The sequence below is a fragment of the Mytilus californianus genome, unplaced genomic scaffold (assembly GCF_021869535.1).
Source record: "Mytilus californianus isolate M0D057914Y unplaced genomic scaffold, xbMytCali1.0.p SCAF_8, whole genome shotgun sequence".
NCBI classification, from domain to species: Eukaryota; Metazoa; Mollusca; class Bivalvia; order Mytilida; family Mytilidae; genus Mytilus; species Mytilus californianus.
The window spans coordinates 68,679,968-68,699,356 of record NW_026262734.1 but is presented as its reverse complement, the minus strand read 5'-3'; the positions used below and the strand labels follow the sequence as shown (position 1 = coordinate 68,699,356).

At 32.5% G+C, this 19,389-nt stretch overlaps 2 protein-coding genes across 5 annotated transcripts in view; one reads left to right on the top strand and one right to left on the bottom strand.

The window, feature by feature from the left end:
• LOC127713011 (fibrinogen C domain-containing protein 1-like) overlaps positions 1-8,725 on the top strand; it is a 32,185-nt gene extending 23,460 nt beyond the window's left edge. For 3 of the 4 annotated variants that reach the window (XM_052219610.1, XM_052219609.1, XM_052219608.1), the window contains exons 2-6: positions 2,022-2,275; positions 3,648-3,772; positions 5,380-5,476; positions 6,917-7,081; positions 7,872-8,725. In XM_052219610.1, coding sequence (XP_052075570.1) covers positions 2,104-2,275; positions 3,648-3,772; positions 5,380-5,476; positions 6,917-7,081; positions 7,872-8,116 — 804 coding nt within the window. In that variant the 5' untranslated portion in view covers positions 2,022-2,103 and the 3' untranslated portion in view covers positions 8,117-8,725. Of the gene's footprint in view, positions 1-1,325; positions 1,377-2,021; positions 2,276-3,647; positions 3,773-5,379; positions 5,477-6,916; positions 7,082-7,871 lie in introns of those variants that run through there. The other variant, XM_052219611.1, reaches the window with a different exon arrangement.
• Positions 8,726-16,787: 8,062 nt separating this feature from the next.
• Positions 16,788-18,764, bottom strand: LOC127712843 (uncharacterized). Its single transcript, XM_052219450.1, has one exon. It carries the CDS (start codon positions 18,762-18,764, stop codon positions 16,788-16,790), a length of 1,977 nt encoding a protein of 658 aa, XP_052075410.1.
• Positions 18,765-19,389: the final 625 nt, after the last annotated feature.

Sequence of the window (19,389 nt, the reverse complement as noted above, 5' to 3'; positions counted from 1 at the left end):
CAATTCTTAAACATATTTTGTCAAATGTATGTGCTTTTCTACTATAAGTTCCTTATAAATCATAGAAGTTTTATTTTCATTCAAGATTACATCCCAATTACTCTTTTATGTTGCACGTTTATATTCTAGACCATTATGCAATGAAATTACAACAAATATTGAGTTATTTTGTCTTTTTTATTGTTTTGTGGAAAATGTTATAATGTGAAATTTAGTTAAGGTGAAAAAATGTTTTAACAAAAATATCGAGCTCAAAGGAAAATTCTAAAAACGGAAGTCCATAAAACATGACCAAATCCGAAAAGTATATTATTCTCAGTTTAATTACTGATAAAAGATAAAAGGTATTAATAAAGTCTCGGAATCATTAAAACGACATACTAGCCGTTTCATTTTCCACAAATTTCAGTGGACTTAAACACACATATCTATATCATTGCAAGATGGTCTTGGTGAGTTTACATTAGTTGTTGCATCTGTTCATTGCTATCTTACTTCATCTCCTCATTCTTATATTGTCTTGATTTTTATGAAGGATCAGATATCCAATATACTAGTATACAGTTTAAAAATATAAAATAATGCGTGTAAATGCTTACAAAAATGATAGGCAACTTACAAGGTAAACTGTTGAAAAGTAGGATTCACATTATTGCGGAAACGTAATATACTTTTGTGCGGAAAAGTCAAACGATAAGTTTACAATGAAAAAACACTTCATAGATTTCGTACGGAAATGCAATACGCATTGATTCATTGCGATAATTCAAGACACACGCTCGACAAAACCAAAAGCAATGGATCAAAGTTTAAATTTCTGTTCTTCTTTCAAAGTTACAGTGGTCTTCAACGCTTAAAATCGCACACCTCACTGCAAAAAGACTGGCAAACACTAAGTTTTATCATTGCCTCTAAATCAAGCCAACGGACTGAATATCTATAGTGGCGTAATGTTATTCATATTAAGCCATTATACCAGGAGACCATAACCTTATGCAAAGTTTCTGTGTTTATTTTGAATAAGAAAGAATAGAAAAATCAAAAATCAAAAATATTTTGATCTTGATTAAAGTCTTACGAAACTTTAAACTTTAAAAAAAAAGCTGAATATGTTTTATATACTTGAATGACTAAGTTTTACTGTAAAAGTCGTAAAACAAGTGTACTTGACCTTTCTTGTAAAAGAAAATCCATTATATTATCAAAATCTTCATTACTGTACTGCTATTGAATTATTGTCTTCCCAAACACTAGTTTGTTGATATTTTGACCTTAACTACGAGAACGATACCTCTCGTTAGAATTTCGGCCACCGCACAGCGCAAGTGCGAGGGGAAAACCGTGTTGAAAGAATGTAAACAAACGTGCACTGGAAGGTAAATTCTTAAAGAATAAACTTAATACAACAAATCATTTAACGACTTTAAGTATTACAGGATTAGATGTATTCCATTTAATATCCTTTTTTAATCTGTTGATGAACTGATCGCATGTTTGAAGGAAAAAATAAAATAACAAAAATACCGAGCTCCAAGGAAAATTAAAATCGGAAAGTCCCTTATCAAATGGCAAAATCAAAAGCTCAAACACATCAAACGAATTGAAAACAACTGTCGTATTCCTGACTAGGTACAGAAATTGCCATGTGTATTAAATCTGGCTTTATAGCTAGCTAAACCTCTCACGTGTATGATAAATAGCCTTTTTTAGTTTATATTAGTAAAACTTTCAATATAACAAACAAAAAAAGTGAACTAATAGTAAAAAATCAGTTTGTTATTTAACTTTCAACAGAACAATAATGATGGGCGGTTCATGTTGGTCAATCAGTTTAGTTTTCGGTGTAGTGTTTTGTGGACTATTGAAATGTATTGTTTGCCTGCTTTTTTCTTCTTTCGACCACGGAGGGGTCTGTCTTTCTTCGAGTGAAGAAACCATTGGACGTTGAACAATTAACAATTAATCAATCAATCGAGTAATGATTTGTGAAGGTTCCTTTAAGACCTTCTTTTCCTTTTCAGGTTAAATAAACATGATTTTTGAATATTGGTTGTTATGGACTAGCTCGTTGTCAGTTTCGGATTAGGCGAAAGAAATCAACAAATGGGCGTCGAAATGCCTCTGATCACTAATGTCGACGTCCCATTAGTTGCAAAATTGGATACAACGATTCTTGACAGAAATATAAAAGATTACGTTAATGTCACAGCAGAGAAAAAGATCAACGACAATATCGCTGAGTTGAAAAAGAATATACTAAACGAGATTCTTAGCAGTTAGTATATTTCATTTTCTAGCTTCTTTAATAAGCACTGCTAGTCCTCATTAGGTTGATTAAAAAATGCTCTTGTAAACTCTTATACAAGGGGCATATAGAGGTGGTCACACAAAAACCAACTCGTATGCTCCAGAAGTGTCCTTTATCAAATGGTAATATCAAAAGCTCATACACAACAAACGAATGGAAAACAACTATCATATTCCTGACTTGGTACAGGAATTTCCTTATGTAGAAAATGGTGGATTAAACCTGGTTTCATAACTAGCTAAACCTCTCATTTGTATGACAGTCATATAGAATTCCATTATACTGACAACAATGTGTGAGCAAAACAAATAGACATAATACATAAAAATGTCAAAAATTGCAGTACAGCAGTCAACATTGTGTTATAATCTTAATCACTTTAAATACAAATGACTATTTCAACAAAGGAAAAACAAAATAGCATATAAACAATCTATAGACAAAGTACATATTAAGCAAAAATGAAAAACAAGAATACAATAATGACCATAGCACAATAACACAATGGCGGAATGTATAAATACCCAGCCTCGCCAAAAGTATATTATCAAAAATGGACGAAACAGTAAAGGATAAAAAAATATACAAAGACAAATAAAAAGAACATTATAACACGTAATTAAGATGATAAACAACGTCAGTATCTAGAATTTATACTTCAAGACCATCATCTATTATTTGTGAAGTTGATACGGAATATTTATCAACAAGGTCTCGGTATCTTCCGATGAACTTTTATAGAAAAGGGACGAGACGTTCTTTGACACAACCCTGGTTCATCAACTTTCTGTTCATACATTGGTGACGTTTAATAAAGTCTGAGTAGCAGCTGCAAGCTCCTGAATACCGAATGAGTTGGGAAATGTAATATTAGTATCCCATATGCAGGTGCTAAGGTGGGGGGAGGGGGGGATTGATAATTTCAAAATTAAAATCATCTCGATTGTCATAGATTCTGGTACTGAGATGACCACTTATGTCAAATTTGAGGTATAAGTCTAAAAAATGAGGTTTCTTTAATTTCTAGTTCTGGAGGATATATTAATGGAACCCAATCAGAAAATTTAAGATTGTTAATGGAAAGAACATTATCAATATAGCTGAATGTGAAATTAAATGCTAGCTATCTTCACTTGATTTATTTTTCTTAATCTAAAACAAATACTCACAAAAATCTGATTTTCCCAAGATCCGGACAGATTGAGAAAATATCAAATAATTTTACACAAATTTTTAACTTGAATGTTTTAAAACTGAGCCAATCGATATGAAATAAATTGCGAGTAAAAGTACTATTAGATTTATAAACTCTTATGATCTATATTTTACTCTCTTTAAGCGAAATATCCACGAGATTGTGAAGACATAAGAGCCACACAAAGTGGAATTTACAGGATATACCCTAGCGGTACACGAGGGTTTGATGTTTACTGTGATAACCAACACGAAAATGGAGGTTGGGTTGTAAGTAAAGTTTGAATCGTTACTTGGTATTTACGTATGCTTGTAAAAAAGTAATCAATTATCAAAATTTTCTGAGTGCAGCATGTTGAGATGTATGATTTGCTCTCTCTTAGGCCTCTCGATATGACAAAGGAGATTGTTTTAGACGACAAAACCGTTTCATCTAATACAACCTTTTTAATACGACAGAGTAGTCATTTAACGCCAGGCTGGAAAAAAGGTAATATTTACATAATAGTTACTCGTGCAAAAGGGCATTATGGGGATACACACACTGCCCAAAGGATAGTAGTATCGGCCAATATGATAATACCCGAGGCGCATGGGAGCGCATCATCAATGTTGCAGTCAATACGACTGTCCCAAGGGTAAGTCTATTTATCTTGATAATGGCCTCTCCATTGATCATTAATTAATAAAAAAATGATTAAACATTGATTAAATGATAAGTAGAAATAGTTGACGACAGGAATCATATGATGATAAACACATTTATTCTAAAACCAGTTGTTGGCTTGATACAGGTTATGTTCTTCTCATATATTTTATGATGGTATGATACTAAACCCCTAACGGGAGGGATTGTACTTGATTTTCATATGATGAAGACATAATCTTTCAATCAGTTTAATTGAGGTTTGGAGCTGGCACGTCAGTAACTGCTAGTTGTCCTTTGTTTATTTATGTATCATTGTCATTTTGCTTAGTTTCTTTTGTTACTATTTTGACATCGGCCTCGGACTTCTTTTAAACTGAGTTATACTGTGCGTATTGCTATGTGTTTCTTTTTTCTACATTGGCTAGAGGTATAGGGGGGAGGGTTGAGATCTCACAAAACATGTTTAACCCTGCAACATTTTTGCGCCTGTCCCAAGTCAGGAGCCTCTGGCCTTTGTTAGTCTTGTATGTTTTTTAATATTAGTTCATTTATATGTTTTGGAGTTTAGTGTGACGTCCATTTTCACTGAACTAGTACACAATGTTATTTAGGGGCCAGCTGAGGACCACGGAATTTTCTCGCTGCATTGAAGACCAATTGGTGGCCATCGGCTGTTGTCTGCTCTTTGGTCGGGTTGTTGTCTCTTTGACATATTCCCAATTTCCATTCTCAATTTTATTGACAGACAGCTAATTATGATATATATTTTTTACGAAAAAATAGCAAATAATGCAACTGCTGAAATAGAAGGCGTTGGTCAGAAGGGACGTAACACTAAAATCTTATGACCACGTTTACACCAATAAAAAGTTTATAATTGATTTGAAATAATAAAGATTGTTTTATAATAGATATCAAAAATCACATATTTTTGGATGTATGGTCCGATATCAAAATGCGTCATAAAGCACAGTTATAAAGTTTAATATGTGAAAATCAGAGAATGAGGTTGGAATTTGACATGATAATTGATTTGAGTCATTGAAAATTTACCGTAAATTGTTTTTTAAAAGGAATGATAAACTGAGCATAAATTTATTGCAAAAATATTCATTGAATGCATTAAAATCTAAATCAGTTGGGACTTCATTTGCTTTGGACTTGCGATATTTGCTCAAAATTATAAGTATTTTTATTTTTATTTTGTCAATACTTTAACATGTTTAAGGTTTTGCAACGACGAAAAAACGGTAGTGAAAACTTCTATAGGGATTGGTCTGATTATAAAGACGGATTTGGCGATCTTAACGAGGATTTTTGGTTAGGTAAGTAGGATAAGATTAGATATTGTTTGTAAATCAGATTTAGAAACATGATGAGATAGTTAACGCCCAATTTTCATGATACGCTTACTTCTGTTTGATTATGTCATATTGAGATTGGGATCAAACATTTTTCTTCTAGTACTTGTGTGTGCATCAACTACTTTGTCTTATTCATTGAGAGTATATAACCGGTGAGTATATATAATGTAAATACAGAAACAAAAAGGCAAAGACATTCGACAAACTGGCCAACTCCTTATAGAAATGAAATAATAGTAAATCGATACTGAAAGGGACCAAAAGATCTGTCACAGAAAGACGGTACAGTGACAGAAATATAGAATGAAAAAAAAAAAAAGCACAAAAGAAAAAATATATTCAACATTCACTACTTCGAAAACCAAAGATTGAACAACGCAAAGTCCACTACAAATGCAACAGAAGTTAACTATGTCAAAATCTTAAATTAATTAAGAAGATACAAAAAAGTAAAATAAAAAACTGGGGGAATCGCATGCACTCCAAAAGGAGCAAGATCGGATGCGTTGACAGGGTGAGCATCTCCTGATTACCATGCATCTCCCACCAGGCGAATTCACACTCAATCAAAATGTCGAAATCAGGAACAGGACACAAGTGGCGAATTTACAAATCGGACGACTACTTTGTATCCAAATATCTAAGAACACCAAAACGCTGAGTTGAGACACAGACACATCGTTTCGATCAACCAATTCATTATGGTGACCGAAAACTTATGCAGTGTCCGGAGGTACACCGGATGTACAATTTGGTGCTACCCGGAAATGTAAACAGCTCCTGCTTCATTATTGGCACCCCTTTACGTTGCTAATGACAGGTAAAAATCCCGAAAAAATTTCGTAATATAATTAAAAACGAAAAGGGGACGGATTTTTTTGTTACGCCAAATACGTGGTCACGTATTCAAGAAAATCCATCAAATAATGAACGCGTCTGTTACGTTACCATTATGGTTTCTTGATAATAAAAGCAGCAACCAACTGAACTGAATGGAATCATGATGGAACACAAAGACTGTTACACAGAATGGAAAGTTCAAAATGGGAAAATTTAGTTAATTCTCTTGTCGGAAAATTTAGTTCTCAACCCATCTAGATATTTAACTGCTTTATAATTTAGTTATGTGTACCCACTTAATCAAGTCTACTCACGGCTGTTTAAATTGTTATTTTAGTGAAGGTTTTACAAGAGCAAGTATATAAAGTTCAGCATTCACATTATTGACTTTCCGCTGGAGGTTACATGCATATTTGATAACGCAGTCAAAATATCATTTCATTACAATTCTGACATGAATGCAAAGCGTGCAAAAAGAGGTTTCAACTTTAAAAATCTCAATTTTTTGCGCTATGATATAAAATTCTTCGAAAACATGATCAGAAATATTTTTCGTTTTAGGTAATATAAAAATACACGAGATAACAAACAAAGATGAGTATGAACTTTATATACAACTCGGAGATTTTGATGGCCAGAAAAGATATGCGAGGTATCAAACATTCTTTGTTGGGGATCCTGCATCAAAATATGTGTTATCTATGGGAGATTTCAGTGGAGATGCAGGTAGAGTCTTTGTTTTTGTATACAATTTGTACCACTTGTTACAAGCATCGTTCACTGTCACGGATACACTTTGCTTAAATATCTTCTGTGTGTTTCGTGGCAAATCTAGTTTTCAATCATTTTTAGGACATAAAATTAATATGGATTTATCGATTCTCATAATAATATGTATTAGCATTTCGTGTGTATTTTAGTCTAGACGCCATCTAATTTATCACTGAGATGACCTTCAAAGGCTGCCGAAGATCATATAACCCGATATAAACATAAATAAAAATAGATAGCGAGCATGTGCAAATTTGATTTTTCTATAGGTCTGTTTGATTTCATTTGATAGGTTTAAATATGTTAATCATCGTTTTTACCTATACATGCTGTATCAGAATGATTTTTGTGGATCGAATCAGTCAACGAAATGGTTCAGCCTTGTTTCACCTTCAATGTTGACATTCTTTTCCTCTTAATAGCCGAGCACGCACAGTACATGCGTAATCCATCTCAAGCTGAGGGGTTAGATTGAAGGGTACATGAATACTGATTCAATTGAGTTTGATTTATTGACTTGCAGGTCAATACTACATCAGCGATGTTTTTTAGCTTATTTTGACAAATTCCGCCTTTATTCATACTTGTAACAAAAAGAATCGTATTTTATTTTTTTTTTCGAAATCGTATCTTACGCCCCTTTAAGATGTTTAGACTTTACAAGCTTAATTTTTATTTAAGGTTTAACCACTTTGTACATGTTGTAAGAGAGGAAATATAATATAATCTAACAAATATATTTCAGGAGATGCCATGTCTTTACATAATGGAAAAACGTTTGCAACAAAAGACAGAGACACCAGTACGAACAGTTGTGCTAAGATACATAAAGGTGGTTGGTGGTACGGAACGTGTCACGATGCCAATCTTAACGGTCTCTATCTTCGTGGAACACATTCTGCGCCCGCTAACGGAATTAACTGGTACCAATGGAGGGGCCACCGTTACTCGCTGAAGAAGACCCAAATGATGTTAAGGCGCCGCCGTTAAACAATCATTTCTATTGTAAATGAAAAGAGCTTTATAAATGTTAGTTCCCCCGAATCACTTTCCAAATTAATTTTCATCAGGAAAGCTCAAACTAAAAAAGAAAAGATGAACTGGACGTTTTCTGACCTCTGATCGCAAACTTATTTTGATAACCATTAATTTGTGCTCACAATTGAAAACGAATAAAGGTATTGATGACACTTTTATTAAACGATGTACCATAAGTATACGCGTTTCTATCTATGATGAGTTGATTTCTAACCACTCAAGAAGCATGAAGTTGGAATTTGACGCAAATATTTGAATCCCACATCTACTCTTACACGATTTGCGAAAGAGCAGATTTTAGAAAATCACAAATTCATATTTCTCGTCTCGAATTGAGCTATAAAAAAAGAGATGATAAAAATCTCCTCTCTTTATACTGGATACTTTGACTTCACAAAAATCTTAATAAAGAACGATATATTCGTTCGTGCATGTTCAACCTATATGGACTACATTTACCGATGTGGGCACCTGACACAGAAACTGAGTTATGAATAAAAACCACTGAAAATAACACTACACAAGTTTCACGCCCAGCATCATTATTTGTTTGATACAATTTGGTCTGTGACACTAGCGACATGTCTTCTGTATTAATTTGTCTAGTTTTAATGGATTTATGAGATTTGAACATCGGTAAATGCTGTTTTGTATGTTTTCAGATGTCAAATGCATATTGAAGGTTGAATTAGATATCAAAAATTTAAAACAAAATACACAATATAAGATTGTAAAACTGTTGATTTGCAGTGAACTCGTGTTGGAAAACTTTCCTGAAACACGTCGTATGAGAATTGAAATCGGTATCTGGTGTTTATGTAGTACATACTTATAACAAAGTGTAGGACGGCATAATTTTATATTTACTGGTTAAATAGTGTGCTCGTGCTTTTAGTATTTAAGCATTCCTTTACACTGTATTTTTCATCATTTTTTCTTGTAGTTTCGTTTTGTTTTTGTTATCTACTATCTAGTTGTGGGCTTTTCCTGAACTGAGTTCTTTCATGTACCTTTTGGTGTTCCGCCTATTGCGATTCAAGAAAAAGGGTTTAGAGCATAAAAAACTAGGTTAACGATGCATATATTCATTTGCCTTTCCTCCGTCTTTCGTTAATCTGTTTTGTCATTTATATAAGGTGGTGTTTATGGCAAATCTGAAAGTCACTGTTAACTTAATTATTTTCTGTCCTTTGGAAGCAGTCTAATTTGGTATATTCCATATCACATACCTACTAATAGAACATGCATGTTGGTAAAAATGATATTATCTCGCTGATAATTTTAGGATATTGTTTTCATATGCCAAAATCACTATTTTCAATGTCCTGTTACAGAACTTGGAATTTACAATTCAACGGTTTGTTTGTCCTATAAAACTTCAACCTGTGCTTGAGGATGGAGTATACAAAATATAAATCTGTTGTTTATTTTCTCCAATGAAATTAGTGTAAAAAAAGGATTTGGAACTTCTTTCTTGATTTTACTAGAATACATAGTACAAACTTAATACACGGTGATCTTCCAGAAATTTCAAAACACATTATTTCCAAAATTATAACGCATTCAATGATATTGTGAGGAGGTGTTCTTGGTTGTACAAGCAAATATCGATCATAAAAAAAAATACTATTTCTGAATTCCGATGAAAAAACTTCCAATTTTATAATAAAATACCATCTGCACCAGCGTTTATGCTTGTCAGTTAATAGTGATCTGATATTACTGGATAACTGTAGAATTGCATCTCGTGCAATGCATGCAAAGCAAAAGATACTTAGAATGTCGACTAACTTGCTTTAGATCCATGGTTGGAGTTCACGTGCACGATTTAGACTGTTTTCAAGTATCAGTGTGCTTTTTTTATACGGGGACTTTTGTAATTCAGAGGGGGGAAAATTAGAACCAAAATTGTATCTGCGTACCCAGAACAATGTATATGCAATATATTTTTCCAGATATAGTTAGTCCAACAACGGTCAAACAGTAATTAAATGTATAAATACGTACAAATGAAAAATTTGAAACTGCCACCTTAAATGAAAATTGTGCGAGACTAGTCTTATTTTCTGTACAATAGATATGTTATTGACAAGGAAATGTCTTTTGAATTGATATAAAAATCATTGTGGGTCATCGTTTTTCTGTTGCTACATAAAGGATACAAGTTCTTTTGCTGCTGTATCGAAAACGTAGACTAATAAATTTTCACGGCACTTTCAGGACGTGACGTTTATTTTCGGAGTTGCGACGTTTTCGTTACACCATTCATAGGTATCGACTATGTGTAGATAGAAATAAATTCCTATAAATATCTTAACATTGAAACGGACTAGACGAATATCCCCTTCCGGCTGTCAAATTATTCTCTATGCCACAATCCTAGCAATCCATATGAAAAAACATACATAATGAAAAAGTCAAGACAGTCTTATAATTCCAAAAGCTGCATTGAGTTTCGGGCCTACACATTCAAGATAAAGAGTTTTATCTTATTTCTTACCTTTAAAAACATATTGATATGCAAAGTTAGAATTATGTGAAAAATTTAATTAAATGCAAGTTATGATAAAGAAATAACGCATGAAAGCTACCAGGCTCATAATTTTTTATGCCAGACGAGCGTTTCCTCTACAAAAGATTCATTATATAATGATTTGCATAAATTAATTAGTTATTCGAATAGGGGATATAGATAATCAGCTATTTGTCATTAATTTTAAACAAAAATGTTACATAATATTTTCGATATGGCACGAACAAAAAATGAAAATCAAATCAAGTACATAGTTGTCCCAGGGCCAATGTGCAACATGAACAGTAATTTCGTTTTTTTCAACATTCAATTTTGATTTTCTTTTACTTTTTATTTAAATTACAGTCTAATAGGGTACAGATATATTCAAAGGTTTTTTTGTTTCAGCCTTTTTACTTTCCACGTTTTTAAAAAAAAAAATCCGAATATACTCGTGCATATTGAACTTTTAAATGAATATTAAAATAAAAAAGGAATATGAAAAGGACATGAATATAAATGGGACGAGTTACAGATAAGCTACATATATAAAATGAAACTAACACTTAATAACATTCGTGCGTCCATATTGTTATTCTGGATTAACCTTCATCCTCATAACATTTCCTGTATGTGTCAGTCATTGATTTCAAATAAAATTTGCATTTTATACATGAAATCTATAATAGTTAAGGATTTATAGTATATAACCATTTAACAACAAAGTAATGATAATGCATACTCTCAAGAAAGGAGATGGTGCCGCTGTTTCACACCCTGAAACTAGAACAAATGTATTATAATAAAAAAAAGCTGAACAATACTTTTTTAAAGATAAATCAATAAGATGTGAAGACATTTTCAACTGAAAAGCATATGATTAAATAAGGATATCTCACGATAAAAAAAAAGCGAGAAAAGCATTGCAAGCATTTTAGAGTAACATACGTTAATCACAGCTATTTAAGTGTACATACGTGCAAAGTTTTTATCAAATCTGCTAAAATTTTGATAATTTTTCCCATAATGGAAAAGTTTTGTAGAGCGAAAATGCGTTACGATTAACAGTGTCTACGTGACGGTATGAATAACCTATCAATCATAGGAAACTAATCCCTAAATGAGCTATGCAACTCTAGATAATTCATTTTGAATTGATAATACTTATGTGCTAGATAAATCTGACGTCATATTAAAGTAAAAGAACCTTATAAAGTAATGGTTACTTCGTCAATATTATGTGTCATGGTTTTCGGTAATTTTACAAAGTTTTTCTATACTATGGCATCGATTTGGAATATCCAAAAATACCTTGTAAAAGGAGAAGGTAAAATGCCAATTTTTGGTCCCTTAAATTTGAAAATCAAAAAGTATCATAAACCAAAATATACTCAAACGCTTCAAAGTAAAGAGCATAATATGCTTTTTTTCACAAATAATTTAATTATGTACTCTGTTTCAAAACCGAAAAGCAAATTATATAAATGATCTTCATCAATGATCAATGGATCTTGAAGTAATCCCAAGTAACAATTTCAATTAGATTTTGATCTTTGAAAATCTACAAACATAAGAAAATGGTAATAAAAACATCAAGGTTGCAAACATCTAGACTACAAAACTATGGAAACTAAGTTATTTTCTTAATGCAGAGATTATTTAAAAGAAGTCCCTCAAATAACAAAATAATTGCTTTGAAAAACTAATTTAATAATTGTTTAACACCTTCCTTTCAATCTTTGCCTGAATTAAATCTTTATCTCATAATTTACGACACACATATTTATTTTATCCGATCAACCTTTCTTTGTTCTCTTTTTATTTCAAATATGCATACTTGTATTTCAATATATATTTCTTCTGCCAATTGAAATCTGACAAACATTTTGTCTATGTACTATATATGTTGCTATTAGTATACGTTTTATATTGATCGATTTGATTTTGTGAGAGATTTCGATGTTTGCTATACCACACTTCAATTATACATACTTCCTGATAATAACACTGAATAAATCAGAATGAGATCTTTGTCAGAGAAACTATTTTTCTATGCATCTATATATTAATGTTTGTTGACAAATAAGCACTTCATATAACTGAGCAGATTATAATATGTAAATAGCACATTCCATAAAAGCCTTTGTAACTTAATGGTTTTTTCATCTTAAAACAAGTTATTTAATCAGGAGAAACATCGTATATGTATTAACTTAAAAAGTCAAATGATCTTAAAAATAGTATTAAGAAGGCAATATTAAGTAATTGTGTTTTAAAGTATATATGCTATTATGATTGTGAGTTTTGAAGGAAAAAGAAAATAGAAAATTAATACAATGTGCATCCGATCAACGTTAATAGTATAGAAATGCATTTAGTGCTCTAATAAGAGTTTATCTTTATTATAGGACAGTTGATGTCGAAAATTATGACAGCACAAAAGGTGTACAAATAAATGGAAATCAATATCTAAAAAAATGAGCCAGAGGGAGTCGTAACAGTTGTGTATTAAATAAGAAAAGGTCACTTTCCTCAAAACCGCTATTGTATAATGTGAAATCACCTGCCATGGTATATTGTACATGAGTACTGCAGTAAGTCTACGCATTAGAGAAGAAACGGTTGGCCCCTCTGGATGGAGCATCTGGTTTAACCGTCGATTTGTGTTGGTCCTTTTTGCTCAGTTTTCAGTTTTCTGTGTATTGTTTTGTTTACTTTTTAGTGGCTTTTCGTAATTTTTTCTTGTCACCATGTTGTTGTCTGTCATTCGACTTCTGGTTTTCGAATTAACTTGGTATCTCCTCTTAATTTGCACACTTATGTCATCCAAATTGTCAATTTGTTTTAAGAGAAGGAAGAAATCATTTAATATGAATAAAACCTATTCAAATTTAAAAATATTAAATTCAAAAGTTCAAATGAAGAGGATGAAAGCAATTATAGGTAACAATACGGCCTTCAACAATAAGAAAAAAAAGGGTTATAGTAGTTTTCTCCCGTTCATATGATCCCCTCAGATGCTTTAACTTGTTGGCTATAATTCGAATAGGAGTCAATAACATTGGTAAACTACAATTGCCTCTAATTTACTAAATGTTAACGTTCATGTGTGTACTTTGTGGTTGTAACCACATTCTAGTGTATTCCTGAGTGAAACTGTATTAAATGTGATATATGCTTTTTTGTGCTTCTTTGTTAAATATTTGTTTGTTTTTGTTGTGATTAAGATTGTGAGACGTTGTTGTTTGACATTTTAACCTATTATGTCTGTTTGTTTTATTCACGCATCGTTGTCAATATAATGAAATTTGATGCGACTGTCATACAAGTGAGAGGTTTAGCGATATAAAACCAGGTTCAATCCACCATTTTCTATATAAGAAGATGCCTGTACCAAGTCAGGAATATGACAGTTGTTGTCCGTTCGTTTGATGTGTTTGTGCTTTTGATTTTGCCATTTGATTAGGGACTTTCCGTTTTGAATTTTCCTCGGAGTTCAGTATTTTTGTGATTTAACTTTTTAATGATACATTGCAGTCAACTTAAAGAGACTATCCAAAAGTGAATAATAAGTAGAATATATAAACCATGACCAAATTCAGTTAATAAACATTGTTTTCAACAGCAATGCATACCACCAAATAACATTTGAATTTTTGGCGTTTGAAATCTATTCCTAACTTTTTGTCTTGGGTGTACACGATAAAGTTATTACAGAAACGCGCGTCGTGCGAACTGATGTCAGTATCATTCGATTTATAACACCTTAAAGCAAGTATGATAAAAAAAAAGAGGTTACAATTGCAATTCAGTTTAACAAAGGTGACACAGTTTCAGGTTTTTTATATACATCGTACGTTAGCGCTCCGTGTATAAAAAATTCGTCAGATTTGAAGAAAAAGGTATCAAAAGTTTGAATCAGCAATGTCTAAAATGCAGAACCAGCCTATTATTTTCTGGGACTTATGCCTCTAAGAAATATAAATTCTATGGAATGTCACACTGTTAGCGCTCTCGTGTTTTCATTTTCATTAAAATTTCATTTTTAATTATGAAATATTCGCGAAACAATTAACTTAAACAATATCTCATACTAGTTGAAACATTAGTGCTAATCGAACATTTTTGGTGAAGTTATGACTCTTTGAAAAGTAAACAGTATGGGAGATCAAATGTTAGCGGTTCAACTAAACATTCCAGCGATTATTCTGACTACAGTTAAACCAATAGAAAATCTGATAAATTGATATTGAAATCTCACCTAAATGTTTTGTCAAAGTTAAACAGCAACTCTCAAACGAGTTCAAATATTATTATTGTCGAGAACATTTTTGAGATATGCCTCAAATGTAAACATTTTGGACAATCAAATATTAGCGCTCCCATGCTCAGTTTAATAAAACATATATCAAAGGTCTACATCAGCAATATCTTGAAAGAGAAATCAATAAAATATCAAAATCATTTAAAAAAAATGTTTTTTACGCCGAGGCAAAGAATTTGCGGTTTTCGAACCTCTTACCATTTTGGTGATTATTTGGCTTTCAATCTATTTTGATCCAGGCACTACCAATGGGTCTTTTCTACAGAAAACGCGTTTTGCGTTCTTAAATGTAAACCTGGTATTTTTTATGAGATTATTACTGTGGATTCATTTATTTTCGTGGGTACCAATTTTCGTGGAGTAAGGAAAACTTACATGTTCGTGTATATTTGATTTCGTGGTTTTGCCGAAGTCTGCATACAATTCACCTGTTCCCACGAAATGCACGAAAATTGGTATCCAACGAATAATAATAAATCCACAATATATATACATCTATTTTATACGTACTTTTATTTGGTCTTTGTGTATTCGGTTGCTGGACGGTCCTTTGAACTTAAAAAAGAAAAACACTGACATCAGTATTGAATTTCAATTGCATTTTTCACCTGATAGATTTTTAATGATTGCTGAAAATGATGCGGAAGATACCAAGGAGGCAAGAACTCATAAGTCGACAAGAAACTGACAATCACAAACGTGATCTCATGTGCTCTAGAAAGGGAAAACTGCGATATAAGTTTAAGTTTGAATATCCCTTTGTTATATTTCGCCTCTCTTTTAATGGATTTAAGATAATTAAACATCGGTAAACTACTGTTTCTTCTAATCTCATATTGAAATTGTATTTGCAATCATCGATTTTCAGATTTTTTTTTCCTTTAATGAAAAAAAAAAAACATGGTAAAATAAAATGAATTTACCATTTTGTTAAGATAAAAGCAAATCTTTTTTTTTAGAGAAATTCATTACAAAAGCACCATTCCAAAAACAAAATACCCACATGGAAAATGTTACGCTAATGGAATGCTATGCGACTGTCATACAAGTGAGAGGTTCAGCTAGCTATAAAACCAGGTGTAATCCACAATTTTCTGCATAAGGAAATGCCTGTACCAAATCAGGAATATGACAGTTGTTTTCCATTCGTTTGAATTGTTTGAGCTTTTGATTTTGCCATTTAGTAAAGGACTTTCCGTTTTGAATTTTCCTTGGAGATTGGTATTTTTGTTATTATACTTTTGACAACTTTTTATAACAATACTTTTTTCTCATGTCTCGGAAATTAAATAAACAGGATTTTTTTCGTTTCATTTAAATAAAAAAAATTATAATGATAAAAAACAAACAGAAACAAACCTTTTGATTTACAACTTTTAAAATTAAAAAAAAAATTTACAACCTGGAAGCATAAAGTGCCACAGCGAAACTTATATAAATGAAAGTCCTGTATTATCTAATGAATTCAAAAGAAACCCGATCGGCATGACATTTAAATAAATATTTCCAATTAAAGACATTTGGCGTCCTCTTTAGAAATTTTATCATATAAACCAAAAATGGTCAGATAAACCTGACTTGTAAACACCAGAAGATAAATGTTAAGGAATATACAAAAGAAATACCAGACACGTTCGAATTGCGATAGGAAAGACTGTAAATTAATACGCGTTTTCTTATCATATTGGATGATAGAGTTTCGAACTCAAGCACGTTTTGTTAACGTAAAAAATAATGCAAGCAATGAATTATGTTTGCCTCTCCCGTAAAGCTAGTAAAACAGCCCTTTAAGAAATAAACTTACTAGTTGCGTCTTTCACTAAATAGCTCTTGCATCTTGGGAAGTTTTCAGGAACTTTCTGATGGTATTCCGGAGATTCGTTGATCATCATACCCATACCATTTGTATTATGTATGTCTATATGACAATGGAAGAACCAGACTCCAGGATTGTCTGCCCTAAATCGTATGATCACATATCCTCCTGTTGGTAATATAATGGTGTCTTTCTGTGGGGAGTTATTCCAATTTAATGCAGGATGGTTGCCGTTTGCCCAAGAAATGTTTCGCCACTGGGCATTGGTACAAAAGTTTTTTCCGTCTTGGCATACGATATCTTGTTGATCTTGCCCCTTATTCGATATCAATTGACCAGTGGTAGAATTATAAGAGGCAAATCCCATTTTCATAACATAAAATGAATGACCATGTAAATGAATTGGGTGTGACCAGCCTGCACCAGTTCCAATGTTTGTCAGAACGAACTGATAAATTTGGTTAGTATTCCCTCTATCTATTGTATCGTAGTATGTGCATTCACAAATAGTTGTTTCATTACATTTTCCGCAGTTTTGTTCAACTTTATCCCATTCGGCATATGCTGCTACAGTGGGAGGTAGAAACTGATGTCCGTTTACCGACCCTGGAAAGAAATCATTCTCCCCTGGGAAAGCAAAATTGTAAAATCGTTCGATGGTTTTTCCCTTAACATCGTTGATATTTGAATTTGGGTCTACTGATGTCGCATCGTTCCATGTAAGGCATATTCGGTTGTCTGACTTTGGATAGTATAAGAAAGGGCAATTAAATATTTTACATTTGTTTTGCTCTGTACAGGTATTTCGTGAGGCCTTGGGAGGATCTAGATTTTCAGAGACATCTTTGTATTGAATAATAGCCTCTGCTGCATGGTATTGATTTCGGAATTCCGGTTCTTTTTCTAAAGTTTCAGCAATCAACAGATAGTTTCTTGTTGAAACCTTGTCTGTAGTTAATATAAAGTCTATTCTTTCTCCTGGATGAATTATCAAGGATTCAACTTCCATTGGCTTTATTTCAAATCCATCAGATGCAACAATACGGATTGCATTGTGGCCTTGTATATAAATACGGAAAGGATACAAGGTAGCAGCACTTATTACTCTAAAGCGATAAACACTATTCGGTTCGACATCAAACTTGGTGAGTGGTGCTTGGTTATGTGTAGTCAATGAAGAGTAAAAACGACCCTTTCCGTTAATAAGACCAGAATGACAGTGAAATCCACTGTATTTAGCTCCAGATATATCGGATGTGACATCAACAGGCTGATTTTTTTGCAAGTCAAATATACCAAAGCGTGAACGTTGGAACAATGTTTCTGGGTCATCAAAATGATTCCAGTCCTGAATTGTAACTGTGTGAACATTTTCGTTGTTGTTATCTTGAGGCGTCGATATGTTAGAAGATGATAATGGTATTATGATTAACGGTCCATATAGCCCCGCACTTCTTTGATCTCCGATGTGTGCGTGGTAAAAACTTGTGCCGAATGGCTTTGCATAAAAAACGTATGTGTATGTTTGTCCGGGTAAAATTGGACACTGTGTTACAAAGGCGACCCCATCTGACCATGGAGTCTGTTTTTGGTGCATCCCATGGAAATGTATTGTTGTGCTCTCTGTGTGCATCAAATTACGCATATGTACAATAATCTTTTGATTTTCGTATGCAGTAATTGATGGACCTGGGAAGCGACGATTGATAGCAATGACAATACGAGATCCGTATCCGTCTGCACTAATGAACTCCTTTTCTTCTTCTTCGGAATAGGGATATTCTTTATTTGTATTGTTGAACGGCCATAATCTTCCTTTGGAAGGTACAAGTAAAATTTTATCTTTTTCATTCATCATGGTCAATCTGTGATTTATTGTTAAATAGCATTCACATGTGTCATCATTTCGACTGCAAGTGTTTCTCTTACAAGCTGATCCTTGATTCATCAGTGTGTCAAACCATTCATCATCGGTATTTTGACACATAATACTATGTATTCCTATCAAAAGGAGGCCATAGACTAAATGTAACTTTCGTGACATTCTTCCACTAAAAGTAAAATGCAATGCTAATAATGATTATTACAGGTATTGAATATTGTATGTTGCATGTATTGAATATTAGTTATTTCAGGTACTGAATATCAGTTATTACAGGTATTGAATATTAATTACAGTAAGTATTGAATTATTAGTTATTACAGGCATTGAATATTAATGGTTGCCGGTATTGAATATAAGTTATTAGGGTATTAAATAAGTTATTAGATTCTTTCAACCTCATGACATGATTGAGTTTACTTGGAAATCTATCAGAGGCTTTGTGTTGTGGTCTTTCATCAAATAAAAGTGAAGTAAAACGAAATTGGTATCCTTTTCTTAATATTTTCAATTTTATTTGTTTCTAGTTTCATCATCTATTACAACTACGAAGTAATCAGTTTTGCTGTAAGTCTCAATTTAAAAGCTTGTTTTAAAATATTGTTAATTTCATTTTGAAGTTGGATCAAAATGATGTAAAACAACAAACAACATTATTTTAAAAGTTGCGACGTCACTCGCACTGGTGTTA

What these genes read in the sequence shown, in the direction of transcription:
- LOC127712843 (XM_052219450.1), bottom strand. Translation starts at nt 18,764, where the DNA reads ATGAATCAAGGATCAGCTTGTAAGAGAAACACTTGCAGTCGAAATGAT.